We start from the raw sequence: 21,254 nt of genomic DNA, 5'->3' as shown, positions 1-21,254 counted from the left end.
GTGGTGTTCGTGGAATCACAGAATCATAGAACATCCTGATTTGGAAGGGAAGGGTATTAAAGCACAAGCCTGAGTGCTTGTGTTCAGCACCGCGGCACGTGCTCTGAGTCCTCTGCCCAAGTGGAAGCTGGAACCAGCCTCTGATTCCCACACTTTGGAAAGAGCCAGTCTGTGAGTGGGAGGCAGGGCTCCATGCCCACACCACCCTGCCTGCACAACCCTGCTGTGGCACAAATGTCAAGACTGCCTGGGAGGGGAGAGCTCAGCCAGTGGCTGCACCTTTCCCATCACTTCAGGCAGCAGCTGGAGCATTTGGGCATCAGGAGGAGGTGGCACGGGGGGAAGGAGCCAGCCCCATGTGCCATCGGCCTTCTCCAAACAATAACAGCTCTCACATCTCTGCCTCTGCTGTTATTTTAGGATTAAAGGCTCCGTGGGTTGTAAATTTACCTCTGTGAGGAAGGAAGAAAAGCACAACAAATGGTTGCTTCCTAAAGACTTTGTATTTCCCCCCTGAGTCCCTCATGGCTTAAAAGGCCTCTAATCATCGTGGCTGCAAAAGCTGGGTTCCCCACTAAGGCTGTGGGAAGCTCAAAACAATTCCTTGAAAGCCTTAGAAGAAGGAGTTATTGGGGTAAAAATTGTGGAATCAACAAGAAATTTTGAGACCTTCTTAAAGCAATAAAAAAAGGAAACAATGACCACCAGAGTTTGGCCTGCCAGAGGCATCACACCCCAGGAGCCCTGGCCCTTCCTTCTCCCCGGGGCATGGTGGGCTCGGCTGAGCTGCAGCATTCCCAGGAAGGGAATTTTGGTGGGGAGATGGGAGCGGGCTTGTGCCACTGGAGCAGGTCAAAGCAAATGGAGGCTTGGAAGAGGGAGCTGGGTGTGCTGGGGATGTGGCTGAGCCGCTCACCTGCAGTGCAGCAAGAGTTAAGGCTGCAGCCTTCAGCGAGCTGGGGAGACAGAGGGAGCTGAGACTTGAAAGGTAATAGAAAGCAGCAGCTGTTTTTTTGATCCTGCTATACAGCCGAAGAAAAAAAGGAATAATAATTCCCCTTTGATTGCAAAGGCCTCGGGATTTGGGGACAAAGCCTCTGATGCTGCTGCACCTCCCGTGGATGATGGGCCGCGGCGTGGCCGGGCAGCGGCTGATTAGTGTGGGAGTGACTGCCCCGGGCTCACCCCGTGCTGCATCCATCCGCTCTAACCAGCTCAGTTTAATGGGCCTCTCACAGAGATGCTCCCCCAGAACCCCCAAACACTGCCCAGCTCTGCCCTGGCACAGCCAGCCTGCCCTCCTGCCCCATACCTCCCCCCCTGTGCGGGATCAGAGCCCGGGGCAGCTCCCAGGGCAGCAGTGCCCAGCACAGGTATGGCAGGACCATCACCAGCAATCTGGGCAGCACTGGGCTAACTGGTGCTTCATGCCCCTGGCCCAGCTCCTGTTCAAATTCTTCTAATTCTTCAGCATGTGCCCTTTCCCAGCCTTTGTCTTCGCATCTAATTTTGTTTCTCTCTTGCCCTCCAGCCTCCCCCTCCGATTCTGGGTGAACGTAATCAAAAACCCCCAGTTCGTGTTCGACATCCACAAGGGCAGCATCACGGACGCCTGCCTCTCCGTCGTGGCTCAGACCTTCATGGACTCCTGCTCCACCTCGGAGCACCGCCTGGGCAAGGACTCCCCCTCCAACAAGCTGCTGTACGCCAAGGACATCCCCAGCTACAAGAGCTGGGTGGAGAGGTGGGCAGCAGTGTGGGTGGGGGTTGCTCTGCTCCTGCCCAACCTCCCATGGCCGGTGATCACAGAATAGAATGTTGGGAAGTGGATATAGAACAGCTGGAAGGGACTCACAGGGATCATCGATGATTGCAGCCCCGCCGAGCATCGCTGCTCTTATTTTCAGCTTGTTACAGACCACAATCCTGTTTTCTAGACTCAAACACGAGGCGAAATGATGTTCTTTTCCCCGCAGAGCTCAGTTTAAATCCCAAGGGGAAAAGGAGCATCTTGAGCTGCCGTGTTTCACGTGCCCTCCCCTGGCCTCTCCTTCCCGCAGGTATTACGCCGACATCGCCAAGCTCCCCGCCATCAGCGACCAGGACATGAACGCCTACCTCGCCGAGCAGTCGCGCCTGCACGCCGTGGAGTTCAACATGCTGAGTGCCCTCAACGAGATCTACTCCTATGTCAGCAAGTACAGCGAAGAGGTGGGTGTGCCCTGGGCAGTGATGTCCCCTGGGTGTCCCCCGGGGCAGTGGTGTTCCGTGGGCAATGGTGTCCCCTGGGGGAATGGTGTCCCCTGGGGTAATGGTGTTCCCTGGAGTGATGATGTCCCCTGGGCAATGGTGTTCCCTGGGGCCATGGTGTCCCCTGGGGTAATGGTGTTCCCTGGAGTGATGGTGTCCCCTGGGGGAATGGTGTTCCCTGGAGTGATGGTGTCCCCTGGGCAATGGTGTCACATGGGGAATGGTGTCCCCTCGGCAAATGGTGTTCCCTAGAGTGATGATGTCTCCTGGGCAATGGTGTTCCCTAGAGTGATGATGTCCCCTGGGCAATGGTGTCCCCTGGGGCCATGGTGTCCCCTGCGGTAATGGTGTTCCCTGGAGTGATGGTGTCCCCTGGGCAATGGTGTCCCCTGGGGGAATGGTGTTCTCTGCAGCCATGGTGTCCCCTGGGGTGATGCTGTCCCACGGCGTGCGTGTGACAGACCAGATGCACTTCAGTGCAGTGGTGGGTTGTGCAGTGATCCCTCCTGCTGCCACCCAGAGCTCCCCTTGCCCTTGGTGCAGCGTGGCTGTAGCTGGCAGCGCTGCTGTCCTGCTGTTCTCTTCGTGCACAAAGAGGTTTGGGTCCTGCAGCACAATCCCAGGAGGATTGAGAGCTAAAATATTGTGGGAGCACCTGGATTCCTCAGCCTTGGCATGCACCTGGTGCAGCCTGCTCCTTAATGCAGTGGAAAATCATCATGACCCACTGAAGCTCCCCAGAAACATCCCTGTCTTTTGGGAAGAGCGCAGTCCAAATCCCACGTTGCAGTGACGCAGACTCCTGTTTGCAAAGACACCCTGGCAGCGTGAGCTCCTTTAATGAATGCATCACTTGAAACCAAGTTCTTGCCATCTGTTCCACCCCTTCATTTCGCTGTGAGAAGAACCTTATTTTGCAATTACGTCCGTTAAAAGGGAGGGTTTTGTCGTTTAACTGCGTGTACGCGTTTGCCACACGATGCCGCGGCTATTTTCCGATTAAAGGGTTTAAAAAAAATCTCATCAGTTCCGTGCTAAACGAGACAAGAAGTGTTGGAGTCCAAGGTACAGGGGAGGGTCAGAATGATTTTGTTGTGCGGGTATTGAGCGGTTCAACAAACCAACAGCGACGGCGAAGCGCTGGGCGCGTTGCTTCGCCGGTTATTTGAGTTTCACACCTCCCCATTTCGAGTTGCTCACATCTCACTGCCCACCCACCTCCTCCACCCCCTCTCTCACACACTGACTTCTTTCTCTGTTTCTTTTTTTCTCCCCCCCCCCCGTTTTATTTTCTCTCCCCCAGCTCATCGGGGCTCTGGAGCAGGATGAGCAGGCACGTAGACAGCGGCTGGCTTACAAAGTAGAGCAACTTATTGGGGCCATGTCTATTGAGAGCTGAAGAAAGGTCGTGGTGCTCAAGGCTGGCAAAGGGCAGAGGATCACATGGACTCTCGGGAATTTAGAGGGAGAACAAGCAAGGAAGGTGCTGGACACAAATACCAAGGCTCTTCTGGAGCGAACAGAGACTGGCCCAAGGACTGACTGCATTCAAAAATCATGTAGGAACCGGTTTGAAAGGCAGGAAGAGAAGAAGATAAAACATCTCAATCCAAGTCTGATCAAGGTGGATCATTTTTTCGAGCATACATGGAAAGAAGGAACCTGGATGTCTCCATGACTGCTGCTTTGCATGAAAATTGTTTGATGTATATTAGAAAATAAAACTTTATTTAAAGGCCTTTTTTTTTTTTTAAGAAAAGGAAGAAAAAGTACAAAAAAAAAATAGAGCAAAAACCACAGAGGCCATAGAGATAATCCTGGCAACAAGGATCAGCTCTGAATCCTGTCCTCGAGAGCCTCCTGAGGACGCGGCTCAGACATTCTGCGAACGGACTCTCACACCAGTTGGAACATCTGGAAAACCGAAATCGTCTTCTTTTTGGGATCTTATAAAACAACATGAGCACAAGTTTGCACCACACCTTTCTCCACAAAGTGAAATAGCGGTTTAGCCCGAAAATAGTTCAGTGGCTGAGTAATTTATAGGCACTAGAAGGAACTTTACCTGAATTGCAAAACCATCAGATCATCCGACCTGTCCTGAAGTCCAGCTTTATCAATGTATTTATATAGTGTCAATATATATATTTTTTTTAAATCCCATTTGCTGTCGAAGGAGGAAAGATCGGAATTTAAATGCTTTTTCCCATTTCTACCCCATTCCACCTCGCAGTGGCTGCGGTGATCCAGCAGTGATGGGCTCAGTGCCTGGCATGGCTGTGGTGATCCAGCAGTGATCTGGCAGTGTCCAGAATGGTTGGGATGATCCAGCAGTGATCCACTCAGTGCCTGGCATGACTGTGATGATCCAGCAGTGATCTGGCAGTGTCCAGCGTGGTTGGGATGATCCAGCAGTGATCCACTCAGTGCCTGGCATGACTGTGATGATCCAGCAGTGATCTGGCAGTGTCCAGCATGGGGATCCAGCAGTGACCCATCCAGTATCCCATTGCTGGTCCCACGTGAGCCCAGCCGGCCTCCTGCCCTCACCCCCCCGGGCAGAGCTGGGATGATGCCTCCAGGGTTGATTTTGGGGGGTTTCTTGCAGCCACCTCCCATTTCTTGCAGTAAAACCCGACAAAGCCCCGCTGTTTACTGTGGGTGATACTTGAAAAGCCTGGACATCACAAGAGGAGACATTTGTTGCTCTTCTCTTTGCCACGCAGAGCCAGTTGGCACAGGCTCCCTTTGGGTTTCTCTGCCACGCTGCCCAGGGTCAGGACTTGTATTTCCACTGGAAAGGGGAAAGAAATCTCTGCTCTAGGCAAGGGCAAACCTTAACCAGCACCCGCAGGCCAGCCAGTGCTGCTGTCGTGTCTCTGTCTCGGCGTCTCATTGTTCTCATTGTTCTCTTCAGTCCCTTGCTGGCCCCCCCAGCACGTGTTCTTGTGGCCAGTGACAGGCAAATGTTTGTGAGTGTTATTACTTTCAAAGACACCAAAGCTTATGTGTGTCCCTTTGTAGAGTGCCAGGAGGGGAAGGAACGCTGTAAATATTTCTCTCTGTAGTAAATACTGATATGTGTGCAGGCTGCAGCGGGGAGGGCAGGGTGATGAGGTCTAATGGAAATACAAGTATTGACTGCATGAGCTTGGCAGTGGCACCAAAATAGCTCCTGGCATCTGCTCAGCCTGCCCGGGCAGGGCCACACCAGACTGGGACCTTAGTTTGCGGCCAGCGTGTGTCGAAGGAAAATCCATTTTCATATCCATCCTCCTCCTCCACTGTTCCTGCCTAGAGGAGCCCAGCAGGGTCACCACGGGCTCCCTGGGCACCAGAGAGCTGCTGGTTTTCTGTCTCTTGCAGTTCAGCAACAGGAGAGGGGAGAAAAGCGTGCGGAGAAATACTCAGGAAACCTGTTGGTTTAATTACCGTTCAGTAAAAGCCATGCCAAGCCTGCTTTCTTTTGGCAATCCACTTCTGTGAGTTTCTCTGGGCCCTGTTAATATTCTGGAAGAAAATACTGATGACAGTGATCGACCTTGTGCAATAACTTCTTGACATTTACAACGGCCTGAGCACTGGATTTACTGAGACACGGAGAGAGCGTCAGAAACAGAGACTGCCAGGCAGAGCAGGATTCATACTGCCTGTTACTGGGGAGTTTCCTTCCCAGGGATCCTGCTCCTGCACAGTGAATCTAATGTCAAAGGCAGAAAATGTGCAAATGTCTGGGTTGTCCTGTTGGGCATCACAGAGCCCAGTGCCAGGGACGGCCTTGGAGCATCCACCAGCCTGGCCTGCTCTTTGCTGTGGGTCTCACAGGACATTGCAGAGGGTCAGGCTTTGAAATCCTGGGGGTTTTTTGCTGGTTCTGTTCCTGCTGCTCCCTGGGATCCATCACACAGCTCAGCTGAGGGATTTCCAGGCCTGTGTTCTAGCTGTGATGGTTGTTTTGGGTATTTGTACTCAGATCATTCACCAAATTCTCATGGTACTCTGAAACCCAAAGAGAGCAACTCCAAATAGTTCCCAAACAGTTTCCAAACACAGTCTGAAGAGTTATCTCTGCAGGATTCACAAAATATGAGTACTACCCAAAGCAGAGGCCTGGCTTTGCATCACCTGGGTCTGGGGACTGTGTGTGCCTGCCCAACAGCCAAGCCAGCCTTCGTGGTCCTCTTCTCTACATCTCTTTGAGAGGCTTTTGCATAGCCATTTGAAGCTTGCTTTCCTCCTCCTGCTCTCTACCTTCTGGCCAGGAGCACCCCACAAGCCAAGGTTTTGTCATTCCCCGCTCCCCTGTATTTTCTCAGCAGAGGTGGAGGGCCCCCAAACATCCCCTGGATTCTCTGGGAGAGCACTAAGGAGAGAAGGTGACAACTGAGTTGATCTTCCTTGCTATGGGGAAAATCTGAGCAGAGGAGAAAAGAGTGAGCAACAGGAGCACTTTGCAAACCAGTAAGTTCTTGTACTTTTGACTGAATTCTGAGGGAAGCAGAAAAGACATCTCCACTCCCATCACCTGGAAAAGCATTGGGAGGACAGCAGAGGGAACAGCACAGTGCTGGCTGGAAGGGTGGCCTAGAAATAACCTGCCAAGTATCTACTCGTGGTGGTTGGCATTAATTATGGATCTTTACAGGCAATTATATGGAATGAAGCAACATATCCCCTTGGGGCAAAGCACTTGTAATCTATTGCCCTGTTTGCATCCGTCATTTCCATTACTCCTTTGGGAAGAGGAAGCTTCAGATCTCAAAATAGCATTTTCTTTGCACTTGCAGCAAACCGGACTCGAGGTTTGGTCAGGAGGGGGCAGTTGCCTTAGATGAAACGATTTCACATCCCTCTCGTTGCCCCCTTCCTCCTGCAAGGTCGGTTGGTGTTCAGAGTCTCCAGTTCACCTCGTTTCAGGTATTCCGACATCAAAGTGGGAGACGTCATTTTTTCCGGAATCTCTCTGCCTGGTGTCGCCGCTTAAATAATTCCATTTAATCTTCTGCTCATGAGCTATCAAAGCACCCACTCCGAGGGGGAGCGAGGTGCTAATCAAACGCTTCTCCACCTTGAAAGCCTTTATTAAAACCCCCATATACAGGAGTGCAACTTACAGGCGAGCTTGTCTCGGCACGAGCCCTGCTGCGGAGCGCTGCAGCCCACCGGGACACGGAGGATGTGGACATCAAGTGGTCCACACTTTGCCATAAAGGATGAATTTATGTGTAAAGGGAGGCAGGAGGGATCAGCACGGCCAGAGTGCTGGAAACCCTGTGAGATCCAGCATGGACCAGCCTGCAGCTGCCTGAGGACCCACCCCGGGGACCAGCGCTGAGAAACAAAACTGCTGCCACGGCCTCACTGCTGGTGGGGAGAATCCCAGCAGCATTCCATGTGTGTATCCCTGAAGGAGGCTGGGTGTGGCCATGCTGGACATGATGCCTTCCTGCAGGTCTCGGTGCTGTGACACTCTGAGGATGGTGAGTGCAGCCACCTGACGCGGTGGCAACAGAGACCTTCATCACAGCAGTGCCTTCAACACACTGTCTTAAAATCCTGATGGCCCATCCCCACGTAAGTTCTCTCTCCTGCCTTCAACTGGACTTCACCAAAAATGTCATAGCATAGGAAACAACTCGGGTGGGCACATGGAGGACGAAAGCAAGAGCACTTAAAGCTCTGGGGCTGCAGTTTGTGAACGATGCTGACTCCCAGCCCCTCAGGGTGAGTCGTTTGAGCCTGTGTGGAAAGGGTGGGAGCACTCCCCTCCTCCAGTGGGCACAAGGTCTTATTTCCAGAAGTCCCAAGCAGCCAGTGGGTATGAGGAACACTGACCTGCCTGCTGCAGCCCTCACCCAGCTTGGCAAAGGGCAGAGCAGTTCCCTGTGATGCTCCTGTGCCTCGAGCCCATTCCCTGGCAGCAGCCCAGCCACGTTCTCGCCTGTCACTGGCTCTTCTCCATCCAGTTTCCTGTGCTGTCAGAGCTCACCTGTCATGGGGACTCAGCTGGCCCGACTAAATGGAACTAAAATAGACTGACTTGAAAAAGCTGGGCCATCGGGGAGAGCTCACGTGTGACTGTACCCTGGAGAGAAGAAAAAATGTTCAGAGAAGGGTAAATAACTGGCATCAAAGATGCATTAAAATGCCACAGAGCTTCAGCCATTGTATTTCAGAGTCACATTTGTACCATAAATCGCAAGCCAGTGGTGCAGGGAGCTGTGACATTGTACATAGTTGTGTGTGAGGTGGAGCTCGGAGCACAGTCCCATCTGTCCCGAATGTGTCTTTGGTGAAAACACCCACAACCACCCCAGCCTTCACCCAGCACCACTGAGAGCAGCGGGGCAGAGGCTGCAGGCAGAGCACTGCTGTCAGCTCTGAGGCCACCCCACACCTGCGTGGGCAGGAGGGCTTGGTTTTATTAACGAAAATAACTGGAGTGGAAGACGCCCCGTGTGCGCTGACAAGGTGCCGTTCGGGCTCTGCTGAGCTGAGAAACCCTCCGTGTGCAGTGTCAGGGGAGGTTGGTTGGATTAGTTTTGCAGGGGAGGAGGATGGGAGCCTTCAGACTGATTTTGGTTGTGCAAAGCCTCTGTTCTCCGTGAAAACCCCCAGCTTCAGGCAGTGCTCCATGGGCATGGCACAGAGGCCTGAGTCCCAGCTGCGGGTGGTACCTGGTGCCTTCCTGGCTCCTGGAAGAAAACTGGGTGCTCTGGGTGCTGGGGCCATGCCAGGGTGGGAGATGGGGAGGTGAAGGAGCGGGGCAGTGTGGGATGGCAGAGCCCAGCTGCTCCCTTGCTGGAAAAGCCACTCCAGTCCCATCTGGGCATCTGTGCCCACATTGCTGGGGTGGCACCGGGAGCAGCTCAACCGAAGGTGTTCTGGCCGTGCTGTGAGCACGGCAGTGTCTGTGTGCTTGTTCTTTCAGATCCCCCTTTGCCCCCATGTTACTCATTCCTCTCCTTTCTTTGTAAAAGTGGAATATAATCCCGAAAAAAAAAAAAAATAGACGTTCCTGTAGCGCCGAAGAACACGCTCAAAAAGACCTGCAGGGTCCATCCAGCTGCACGGACAATATCCCAAACTCTCTGGGCCTCCTGAGGCTGCCAAATCAAACATGAGATCTCCTGTATGGCCTTTCCTTTGAGATTTTTTTTTTTAATACCTCTATTTCGAATAAGCTTGGAAGTTTATGCAACAGCTTCTCCATCCGGTGTTTCCATCCCATGGACACAAAGGTGCACCTGGAACAGGAGACTTTGGAAGGTAAATGAGCTGATTTTGCCACGTTATTTCATGGCTTCAGAAGATAATGCAGTAAAATGTCCTTCTCTTATTGATGAGTGTTTTGGTGTTAATGGCACCTTGGGGGCTGTTACGGTGGGAAGCAGGAAGGGGAAGGGAATGTACAGGTACTAAAGCTTCTGGAGTCCCCAAAACCATCACAGAATGTAGAGGTATCAGCCATGGAACAGATTCTGATTTCTTCTGCCCCCTTCCCCTCTTTAAAACCAACACAGTTTTGGGGGATTTGTGTATTGGCAGGAGTAAGGAATTGGTTTGGATCTGTACCCATTCCACTGTATCGTTCTCTGGCTCCTCCCCTCCCCATTATACTTGACACACTGGAGTTCTGTATTATATTTTTTTTTTAAGATGATTGTCTGTTTTTTGTTGTTTTTACAAGTGTTGTGGAAAAAAAAATGTAAGAAAGTTTAAGTATTTAAAAATGTTCCAAGGAGAAAAAAAAAAGGGGGTTTTGTTATTATTCTAATATATTATTGTGTACCTATTGTAAATATGAAACACTCCTATTTTGCAAGCCAAGGACTCACTTTGTACTGTTGTTATATATAAATAAAGTTTACTGGTTAAAAAAGCCCTCCTGAGTGGGTCCTTATTTTCTAACATGTGGTGTGTAAAGTGAGGAATATTTACTTACTGAATGCCACCAGCAGGAAATGGGTAACTGGAAATCACAGAAGGGTTTGGGTTGGAAGAGATCTTAAAGCTCTTCTTTGGGTGCAGGGACACCTTCCACTAGCCCAGGTTGCTCCAAGCCCCGTCCAACCTGGCCTTGGACACTTCCAGGGATGGAGCATCTGGAAATAATCCCTGTCTAGTGAAACTGGGCTGGATGGGGGTCCCCAATCCTTGCAGGCAGGAGTGGGCACAACAGCAGCCTTAGGGACCTGAGGAAACACTGGATCCTTCCACTCTAGTTAGAGCAGGAGCAGACAAACCCTGTTTACAAACAAAAGACCTGGACGAGTTCTTCGTGTTCTCCTCTCTTCGAAATTATCAGTCCTTAAGGTGAAATGCATTTGCTTCCAGTTCATAAATCCAAGCCAACACTTCAGCAAACGCTGAGAGGCATCTGCTGAGTAGCAGGAATCCGCAAGTGACTTCTCCAGCAGCTGTCTGTCAACTTTAATGACCAATATGGTTGCAATTACAGCAATGAACTTTCTCTAACAGCCCAAAATTACTCTGGATGATGATAAGTGACAGAAAAATGGAGACCCTTAAGGAAGCATTAAAGGAGAAACATGTGGATATGGAACAAGAAGTCTCACTGCTTTTTCTCAAGGAACTTAAGGTTGGTGGTTTTTTTTTTTTCTTTCTAAATTAGGTACTAAAATGGATAAATCTAACCCAGAAGGGGAAGGCCTGGCACACTGTGGATCACAGCAGGGAGTTCAGTGCAGCCCCAAGATGTAGATTTTATAGACATTTGACATTGAATCCACTTGTTTGAGTGTGGAGCTGATGGGTTGATGGGAAGCTGCTCCCATTTGAAGCTAATGCAAATATATCATGTCAGTGCAGCAGTTTGCTCCTCAGGCAGGTCATTTATTCTTATTTCCCTCAAATTGAGAGCAAATCTTGACATGAACCTTTTAGGGGAGCAGTTTGGCCACATCCTGCCATCTCCCACTTGAAACCTCTGGATTTTAACCTCTGCAGATCAGTCCCATGGGTTGGAATTGCTGGAAGTCCTGTAACCATTCCAGTGCTGGAGCTGCCTGTGACCACCCAATACTGAGTGGGTTTTCACGTGATTTGTGAGTTAGGGAATAAAAGAGGAGACTGTTTTTCACCTGTGCCTTGGGTTAGTATAAATTTATACCAAGACTAAAATAGGAACTGGTCTGAGGTTCCCAGGGCTTTCCTTAGGGCTGGAGGAGACAGGTGTGGTGTTTTACAGGAGATCCCTGGAGATGCTGATCCCTGTGCTGGTTTACTCGTGGCCATTGTGTAGGATAGGCACTGGAGGCAGGACAGCTGCTGCCAGGAAACATCTCCCCTCCCTGTGCACCCTTTGAGAGGTTATTGACTCCTTCAGCTCAGCAAAGGCAAAAGAAACCTCAACGTGAATCGACAGCATCGACCGTGGGGTCATTTGTATTCATCTGCACCTTGTTAATAGATGTAATAAGGACACTCAATTAAAAATTACATTTTATCTGGCATGCACTTCACAGGGCTTTATCAGTACTGACAAGGTCAAGTGATGCTTAATAAAGGTTAGATAAAATGCAGATGGCTTAGATCCCTCTCTCATTTCCTGTGTCCGTGGAAGGCATCAGGAGAACAGCAGGTTAGGATCTTCCAGGGGGAATTCCTGGATCCCAGCAAACACTCCCAATGTTCCAGCACTGAGCTGGGCTGTCTCTGCTCTGTGGGCTGCCTGGGGCAGATTTTCCCTCTGAAACAGCAGCAAAATAGTCTTGATTTTCCCCTCATCCCCCCCATTTTGAACCCTCAGCATCCTCTTGACCAGCTTTTATTTCACCTTCCGAATTGGAAATTATTTCACCATCTGGGATTGCCCTGTTGCTTAATCACTGTCACTCTGGAAATTGTGGAGATTTTGGACATTCCTGGTGCTGGCTTTTCCAGCCTGGTTACTAGAGTGAGCTAATGGAGGTGACACTTTCAATTATCAAATACAGTCGTGGCATTAATTTTGACCTGTTTAAATTTCAGCATCTTTTTCCTTCTGTTATTGCTTAGCTAGAGGGTGACAAATAATTGTATGAAATCAGACAGTGATCTTAAACTGGCAATAATGGCCACAAAAATCTCATGCCCTTTATTTAAGCAGGGTCTTGTTATTTTTAAGTGGCTAACTCATTTGTAATGGAAATTTAACTTCATGTTGATGGACACTTCATTGTTTAAAATGGAGCACATCACTAATAACCACATTAAGTCCCCTCCTCTTGAATCCAGACTCGTTCCATGGGACACTCTGGACCTACAGGGGTTATAAGATTTAAAATGTAATTAAATTTTAATAGTAATAATAATAAAATTTAAAACAAATTACCCCAGGTGCCAGGTCAACCTGGAACCTGCAAAGTACTGACGTTGCTACAATCTGATACCAACTTGATGAAAACTCATTAATTAATTGAGAGATCATCCCAAAGAGAAATCATGTTTCTGCTTCAGTATATAGATAGGTTTGTGCAGGCAAGTTTATATAAAAGAATGTGAAAGTATTATAATAAAATATAAAGTAGAAGTACAGCATAATACAACAAGAATGTGTCTGTATCTGTTTGCATCAAGAGTACACCCTGAGGTTCATGTCAGACTTAAAATTACAAATATTGATACCAAAACAAAGGATTTGTTTTTACTTCCAGATAATACTTATGAAAATGGGAACCATTCAGGCTTTATTGTCACTTCATAATTAACTCCATTGAAGGAATCTAATTACAAATGTTCAATACTGCCCCAGGGCAATGTGTCTAAGAAAAGGGAAGGAGGATGGTCAGGCTTAAACAACTCAGGTAAAAATGAACTCCATGGTAATATTTGATAATTAAGAATGTCTCTATCAGCTTGTCTGGGTATTAATGAATTGGGCTGTTCTTTTCACATTTGATTACTGCAGTTTTATGACTGCCTTCTCGCCTTTATTGCTCCTGGGAATAGGCTTGGCTGTGGGCTGAGCACCAGGAATAATGACACAGAGTCACAGAATGGTTTGGGTTGGAAGAGACTGTAAAGATCATCTGACTCCCACCCTCTGCCATGGGCAGGGACACCTTCCACTAGCCCAGGCTGCTCCAGACCCCATCCAACCTGGCCTTGGACACTTCCAGGGGTGGGGCAGCCACAGCTTCTCTGGGCAACCTGTGCCAGGGCCTCCCAACCCTCACAGGGAAGAATTTCTTCCTAATGTCTAATCTAAACCCACCCTCTGTCAGTTTAAATCCTTCCCCCTTGTCCTGTCCTCCATTTCCTCCTGCAGTGGGAAGAATCATCCCCCCCATGTGGATCATCCCGGCTTTGCTGCTCTCTTGCCACAAAATCATCCTGCCTCCCACCTGTTTCCCCTCTAAGTGGCCTGATAGAGTTAATTCCCATCCCCAGGGCAGGTGTTGGGAGATTTAATGACACTTTGGGAGTCTCAGATGGAAGGCACTGCAGAAGCACCAGGAATGAACACATTCCAGGTCCCTGCTGGGTGCCGGGGCTGGCGCTGGACACACGGATCCCTCGTGTTAAGGTGGTGGGAGGTGGCCAGGAGCCACTGGGATGCAGGATGGGGCTACCAGAGCTGGCTCTGGACACACAGACCCCTCGTGCTAAGGTGGCAGTGGGTGGCCAGATGAGTTCAGGGCTGCCAGAGCTGGATGTCTCCACACGGCTGGAATTGTCATTCTGCTCCAGCCGCCGCCTGCCCGGAGAGGAGAAAGCATTTTCTCTTTTGTTAGCACTCAATTAGGCTGAGCTTTGAGGAGAAGATAGAAATGCTTAAAAGTTCCTCCTTTTTTTTTGCCGTGTTCAGCTGTCACAAAGGGAAGTGGTGGGGGGGGAATCTCAGGGGGAAGAGTTTTTTGAGCATTCTTTTGACGTTCATTTGATTTTTGCAGCGGGAACCTGCAATGTCTCTGAGCTCCTCCACAAAGGCACTGCCTCAGGCTGTACAGGGGTTTATAGACTAGGTCACAGACCTCATGCATATTTTATACGTGCTCAAATAGCATTTTAGCCTTTGACAAGCCCGGGTCAGAGTGCCAGCACCCTGCCTGGGAGGGAAGTGGCTCAAGGCGAGTCACAGGGAACAAATGCACCAAACAATTAGATCAAGCACCAAAAGTGCTCAAATCCACTTCGGGGGGGAATTCAAAGGATTGCTCTGTTCGTGGCCTGGCCTCTTTTCCCGTGCAGGTAGAAGCAGGAGGATGGCCTGATGCTTCCAGAAGGATTGGCAGTGAGGAGGGCTGTGAGGTTGGCAGCAAAATGATGGCCCTGACCAGCAGCTCTTATCATGCTATTGGGTGGGATTCACCTCACAGGCTACAGATATATAAAGGAGATCAGTGTTTCTAGAAGGTAAATCACCCCAGCTGTGCTGAATCATCCTCTGGAGATGCCATAATTGCCTGTATTCTTGTAGGAGTAGGTGCTGGAGCAGCAGAGCACTGCCTGGGCTTGGTGTGTGCTGCCATGGGGAGGGTGTAGGAAAGGTGTTCACAGTGGTCTCAGCACTGTACTGATTGCAGGTCTCAAACAAACCCCTCATTTACACACACACTAATGAACTGGCTGCCTTTTGATTGGGAGCTGTGAAGTGGGGAGCTCTGCAGGGAGCTCCCAAGGATGCACCTCTGGAACAAGGCAGAACTCCCTCCCTCCATCTGCAGAGGAGCAACAAGGAGCTGCTGGTGGGAAGCCAATGCCCCAGTGCACAGGCTGGAGGATTAGCAGGTTGGTAATGGATATGGGTAGAGTAATAATCTGTGGAGTGATTAATATGGGTATGATTTTTGGATTAATAAGGATGCAGCAGAGCTGTCTGCTCAGGGAAGATGTTTGCACCCTCCAGGTTGAATGCAGTGACCGTTACCTTAATGCTGTGATTAAATCCACATTTAAGACACCTCATTAAATTAGAGTGTAAGAGCGAATTCTTATAACCCACAGCAGGAAATATATTCAGGCCTGGTGGGTGAAAAATGCAATAAGATCCTTGCAGCACCTCTGGGAATGTCTCACATCTGCCAGCCCAGCCTGGCAGGTACCCCTGCACCCAGGCACTACTTGCAGGTGTTTTGCTGGCACCACCTTCCCCCTGTGTTTGAAGCTGCTGCCCTCTGGCATGGCCCCTGACTGTGTCACACTGGCACAAGTCACCTCTCTGCATCCCTGTTACCTTCACTGGGCTCAGTTCAGCTGCAGGATGAGTCTGGAGTAAATTCATCCACTGTGAGCCTCGGGTGTGGGGTTCTTGTGATGCTCTGAAGTGGATTGAACTTCCCCACTTCTGCTGAGCCCTGAAAACGAGGGGTTCTCACTTCAAAAGGGGGTTAAACATACAGGTGGATCCCTGACCTGTCTGCAAAGCACTGACCTAGAAGGTAAGGAGACTTTCAAGTGCCTTATTACCTCCCCTACAGCTCAAAGTGACAGATTTTGTCCCCCCAGTTGCCTTTCATCGCTCTCGGGATGAAAGTGAGCTTTGGCAGAGGGGATTTGAGAACAGAGGCACTGCAAATCCTCTCCTTCCAGCACTGCCCCAGCCCTGCCAGGAGTGGAGGGAACCCACGGCTCTGCCCAGAGCTGGGGCCACCCCTGCCCACGTGTGTGCACAGCCCCACGTGCCCTCTGCGTGTTTGTAAAACAATCTCTTTAATTTTCTGGTTGGTTTGGCAGATCACAGCTGCTCCCGAGCTCAGAGCTCCCGAGCACATTTGCACAGGTTCCCATTTACATACGGGAGGGCTTTTCATTTCCTCCTCACCGTGTGTTTCAGGGATAAACCCTCTGAAATGCTGCAGGTGGCTGGGATGGGAGGAGCAGGGTGTGGGATACACGGAAAACACCCACTTCACCTAACAATGGCAGAGCCCGGGTTTGTTGTGGTTGCCCTGTGGTGGAGGATTTCGTGAGGGTTTTGCTCTTCACTTATTTTTGCTTTAACTCACTGGCTTTGCATTTATCAAGCCCGAGCCGAGGTGCTTGAGTATTAATTGATTCTTGCTGCTGAGTGAGACTCATTAAACAGCAGCTTTGGGGTGCAAGTGGCCGCTCACAGAGAAAGTAATGAGCAGGACAAGAGCTCCCGGACTGGAACTTCTCTCCTCCGGCATCTGTTACGGCAATTACAGCCCCAAAATCACGGGAGCGGTCACCACGCGCGCACACAAAAGAGCCTTATTAAAACAAACGGCTCCCTCCGACACCTCCCATTCGGGGAGTGACAGGGATTTCTCAGCGAGCAGCACCCCGCAGCTGGGTTAATTACTGATGTTTGGGGAGTGCTGCCCACGACAGAACCCCCCACATGGCCCTAGAACACCCCAAAGCAGCCCAGAACCCCCCACACCCCCACGGGGATGGAGCAGCTCTGCCTAAATCAGCAGCCAAAACTGGGGAGGGGGGGGTCTCGTCAGGGGCTCCCCCCGGGGCTGGGGCAGCGGGTAGCGTAATTAGTATCCTATAGTGATTAATAGGGTACAATTTGTGCATATGCTGTAATTACGGGGATAATTTATGCACGCGGTTGATGACAGTGGAGCTCGCCGGCTGCCGGTCCCGGGCTCCCAGGGCACAGCTCCATCCCCCCGCGGTGCCCGGTGCGTGCCCAGCACCACGGGATGAGCAGGAGGAAGGCGGGGGGGTACCGGTGGCACTGCCAGCAGGACAGTGGTGATGCGAGGAAAGGGATGCAGGGGATGCGGGAGGTGCGAGGGTGCGGGATGCTCCAGCTCCCGGCGCTCCCGCTGCCATCTAGTGGCTTCCAAGGGTTGGGATTTTTTCCCCCCTGGATGCGCAGCTCCTGGAGCGGCTCCCACAGGCACTGTGAGCTGGGGTAGGGGTGAAGCGCTGGCCGGGCTCTGGGAGGATCAGAGGGACAGAAGGCAACAGCAGGTCGCCCAGATTTTGCGCTGGGTGGGGAGTGACATCGGACCTCGGTTTCGGATTTATATCGGGTTGCTTTATTGAAGCACTTTTCTGATCTCATTTGGTTCAGCTTTTCACTGTTTATGCCCCGAATGTGTTCCTGACCCCGGGCACTCAGACGGTGACGTCAGTCCTGTCTCTGCAGCTCAGGAGATGCCGGTCATGAACTCAAGGACGAGGGGTTTGGACTAATGATCTGCGATGTCCTGTCTTTGCAACCCAGCTGGGATCTCACATCTTGATTTGTGGCAGGGGGGGATGGTAAACAAGACGAAAAAACCCTGATCTGTGTGTGGAGGCAGTGGGTTGTACGTGGGCTGGCTTTAAATTATCTGGAAGCCTGTCCTGGCTGTGATGCCACGCTGGGGCTGGGACATGGCTCTGTATTTTTCTGCTTCTGGGCTTTGAGGGTCTTGCCTCTCTCTGAAAAGAAGGGTAGAATGAAGGGAGAACTTACAAACTGTGGTGTGGTCCTTACCCCAAAATGCTCTGGAGGGTTTGGATGAGCCCTCTGAGCCACCCCGACGCTCTGAACTGCAGGGGCTGGACTATGAGCCTGCAAGGGACAGCCCTGGGCTGAATATTGGAGCTGTGAGCCCGTTCCAGCAGGGGTGGGAGCCCCTTGGAGCATGGGAATACATCCATGACTCTGCAAGGACCAACTGCTGCTGTGGCAGACAGAAACTTCTGAAATGAGTTGGGATAAAATGTGTTTCAGCAAGAGGTTCTCCAGGGGCTGCTCTTCTCTAGTGAGTGATGGGAGCCTCTGTCTTGAGCCTGAAACCCCTTGAATTCCCTGGAGGAAACATTCCATATTAAAGCCCAAAAATCCTACTTTCATGGTGGTGCTTGCAGAGGCTCTGGAAGGCACAGGCATCAGAATAAATGTGACCCTCTTCGAGACAGCTGATGATGCAAAGGTCAAAAGAAGTGATTGACGAGGAGAAAAGTACATGCTAATATTTCTCCAAGAGGAGAAAGAATTACATATAATGGGTGTAATATTCAGGGAGAGCGAGCGCATACGGTGACTGATGCCAGCATTTTAAAGGCACTTAAGCCTTAAATTTCCCCTTGATAAAAGTTATGTCACGTCAGTCTCACGCTGACATGGTTTATGGGTGAGGTGTCAGGCAAACAGAGGCCCAAAGGAGAGCAGAAGTGCCAGGGAAAACAGCAGGAGCAGTGGGTGGTCACAGCTCTTTGCTCCGAGCTTTCAGCTCTCCCCAGTGGAAGCCTCACCTGCCCCTGGGTAGGTTCCTCCTGAAAGGTGAGCTCAGCACAGCTCTGGGCAGAAGGATTGTGCCTGTGCAGGTTTGTTGTCCATTTTCCTGCAAGCAGGAAACCCCAAACTCCCCTCTTTGCTGCAGCCCAGCTGGTTTTGATCATGACCAACAAACAGCATCACACCCTCAGCTTGGAGGAGTCCAAGGGTGGGACTCTTGTAAATCCGGGGCTTGCCTTTTGTCCAAGCTCGAAATGTTTGTGTCAGAGCCCTGTGTTGTGAAATGAGGAATAGGGGTTGTGAGAAATTCGGTGTTTTAGGGAAGGGCACAGGATTTAGAGCTGAGGGTGATGGAGCACCAGGCACCCGCCCCAGCAGCTCTGTGTCTGAGCAGGGAGAAGCTCCAGCTCTGAGATGGAGCATCAGAAACCCTCCTGATTTATTGATCTCTAAGCTGGGCACACAAAAAAATATATCAGGGTAGTAATCAAAGTGATAAACTTTATGCTTCTCTATCACAAAGAAATAATTGTTCTGCCTGAGCATCATTATTCTGACATTTTTCTGCTCCCGTGTCACTTACTGAAAATAAAGGTTCACTTCTCCCATTATAATGAGCTACAGTTTCAATAATTCACAGGGATTTTTTAGTGGGCTTTATTTTTTAATCTTCATAGCAAGGTTAAAAAATTTTTGCCACTTTTCTAAGTGTTCCTGAAGTGTCAGCAGAAGGAGAAGGCAGGAGCAGATCTTCTGCAGTTCATTTAATGGGATTTTCCTGTGCTCTTTTGGAACAACTTCTTTTCTTCTTTCTTCTTCATCATTATTATTATTATTATTATTGTGGTTTTTGTTATTCCCGGTGGCTGATGTCAGAGGAAGACTAAGACAGGGAGGACAGTATGGACCAGGCTTGGAGTGAAATTTGGGCCACAAAGATGCCATCAGGCTGTTGTTTTAGAGACAACTCCTTCTATTCCTGATTACTTTGATACCTGGAGAAGTTTCTGAAGCAGTGACATCCTTGCACAATCATTCCAGGCTAAAGAAGTGCCATTTTATTCCCTCTCCTTCTGTTTTTTCTTACTGGGTTTGATGTATGATACTTTCATATATGCTCTGTACATACATATTTAATTTTCCATATACAAAGTTCTGTCTGTCTTCAGGAAAAGGATATGGAACTTTTGTGACATTAATCTGGTAGCATCATGAATTATGGTGCTATTTCTGAAAGCTTTCTTCATCTATGTGAAATGATTATTTGACAGAACAGCATTCAATATTGTTGGAATAATTATTATGCTCATTTAATACATCAATTTAAGCTGTTATCATGGATTCTTTGAAATGCTGGATAATTACATAAATAATTATGAAACAGTCTATCAGTGCATTTTAGTGCAAAGTAGTGCTGCTGATCTTTGATACCCAGCACTAAAACTGCACTTGTGAGAAGAGGAGGGAATCCATGGCACTGGGCTGAATAGGTGGTTTTCCAAATATTCCTGCTGCACATCAGCTCCTCCTCATCCTCCTCATGCCCTGATGGCACAGCTCATCCTTAAAGTCAGGGGATCATCTGCTTATTTCCAGATTTTGTGTTAAAATGAGCTTGCTTAACCACAACGGTGTCTTGGACCTGGCACGTGCCAAGAGTCAGAGATTCCATGGGATTCCATGACCACCAAAGCCATTCCCTCTCCTGGGCTGCACCCACTGCTGCCGCCTGGCAGGAATGCAACGGCTCTATTGATCTTTATTCTTCTGGAGGTTTATTAACACATTATTAATTAGCACATGAGGCCAAGGGGAGGTTTGTTAGCACTTTCACCTGCCATTTCCAAACTCATCACCTCTGTTTGCACTGGAAAGGGCTTTTTCCTTCTCTTTAAGCAAGAACCCAGGAATGGGTGTGAATTTTGATGTGAGCACTCAGCAAGCTGGAGGAGACAGGACTTCTTCATTTCAGAGTGGTGGGGGAAGGATGGACTCGTGACCACTGCCAGCCTAAGCAGAGGATGGAGAGGAGAGGGTCTCCTGGGTGCTGGAGCTGCAGCCCTGGATGCCTCAGGTCAGCACTTCTGATTTAATAAGAATCTATCAGCGATTTGAACGAGGATCCTTAGACACCGGACTGGGGAGGATTTGACCGAAGCTCTCGGTTTTGCCTGAGTTTTTCTTTCCTTTGTTTGAGCTCCTCTGCGACGAGGGGAGGCAGCAGCACCCCCTCAGCAGCGAGACTCCACCAGCCCTGACCCCCTCCCCGTTTTGGGAGGGAGCATCTGGTGCTGTCGGCTGAGCAGTCCATCACAGCCCGGCACTGCTGTCACCGGGAGACACCGCGGAACGAAAACAAAAGACGTGACAAATTTGTCCTTTTCTCTTTCATAATTAACCAAAATATCTCGTTGTGTAGCAAAGCGTGGCTCCTAATTAACAGACAGGCGAGAGGCTATTTTTAAAATCCAGACCCCCAGTAATTATATTTGCAGCAGAGAATGATATTTCAGTCAAACGCGACAGACAGGGAGCCGAGCTCCCATGTGAGGCAATTAATATTTCACACCTGCCAAGCAAATCAGCGGCAGGGAGAGGAGGGGATGGCATTGAGAAGGGGATGCTGCACTTGGGGGGGCCCTGCCTGAAACACAGGAGGCCAGAAATCCTTCACTTGGCTGTACAGTGGCCGGTGAAGTAGCACTTGCTACTGTTGAGGCTGACAAAGAGACTTGGCCAAAATGGCCATCAAAGAATGGGGGAGAGGGTCTGTGGAAGGCTGGGTCCCACCACAGCCTGGCTGGAAAGGGGAGGGAAATAATGAGGAACACTAAAAATCATCCCTCCC

At 50.0% G+C, this 21,254-nt stretch overlaps 1 protein-coding gene across 4 annotated transcripts in view; it reads left to right on the top strand.

Moving 5' to 3' along the window:
* Window positions 1-10,135, top strand: part of PLXNA2 (plexin A2) — a 171,065-nt gene extending 160,930 nt beyond the window's left edge. For all 4 annotated transcript variants that reach the window (XM_051808522.1, XM_051808521.1, XM_051808523.1 and 1 more), the window contains 3 exons: window positions 1,532-1,744; window positions 2,061-2,211; window positions 3,554-10,135. In XM_051808522.1, the coding sequence (XP_051664482.1) occupies window positions 1,532-1,744; window positions 2,061-2,211; window positions 3,554-3,649 (460 nt within the window). In that variant the 3' untranslated portion in view covers window positions 3,650-10,135. The remainder of the gene's footprint in view (window positions 1-1,531; window positions 1,745-2,060; window positions 2,212-3,553) is intronic.
* The last annotated feature ends 11,119 nt before the right edge of the window (window positions 10,136-21,254 follow it).

Source organism: Manacus candei, unplaced genomic scaffold (genome assembly GCF_025592945.1).
Source record: "Manacus candei isolate 608988 ecotype Guabito, Panama unplaced genomic scaffold, ASM2559294v1 h1tg000073l, whole genome shotgun sequence".
Classification (NCBI taxonomy): Eukaryota; Metazoa; Chordata; class Aves; order Passeriformes; family Pipridae; genus Manacus; species Manacus candei.
This window is presented reverse-complemented; position numbering and strand designations above follow the sequence as displayed.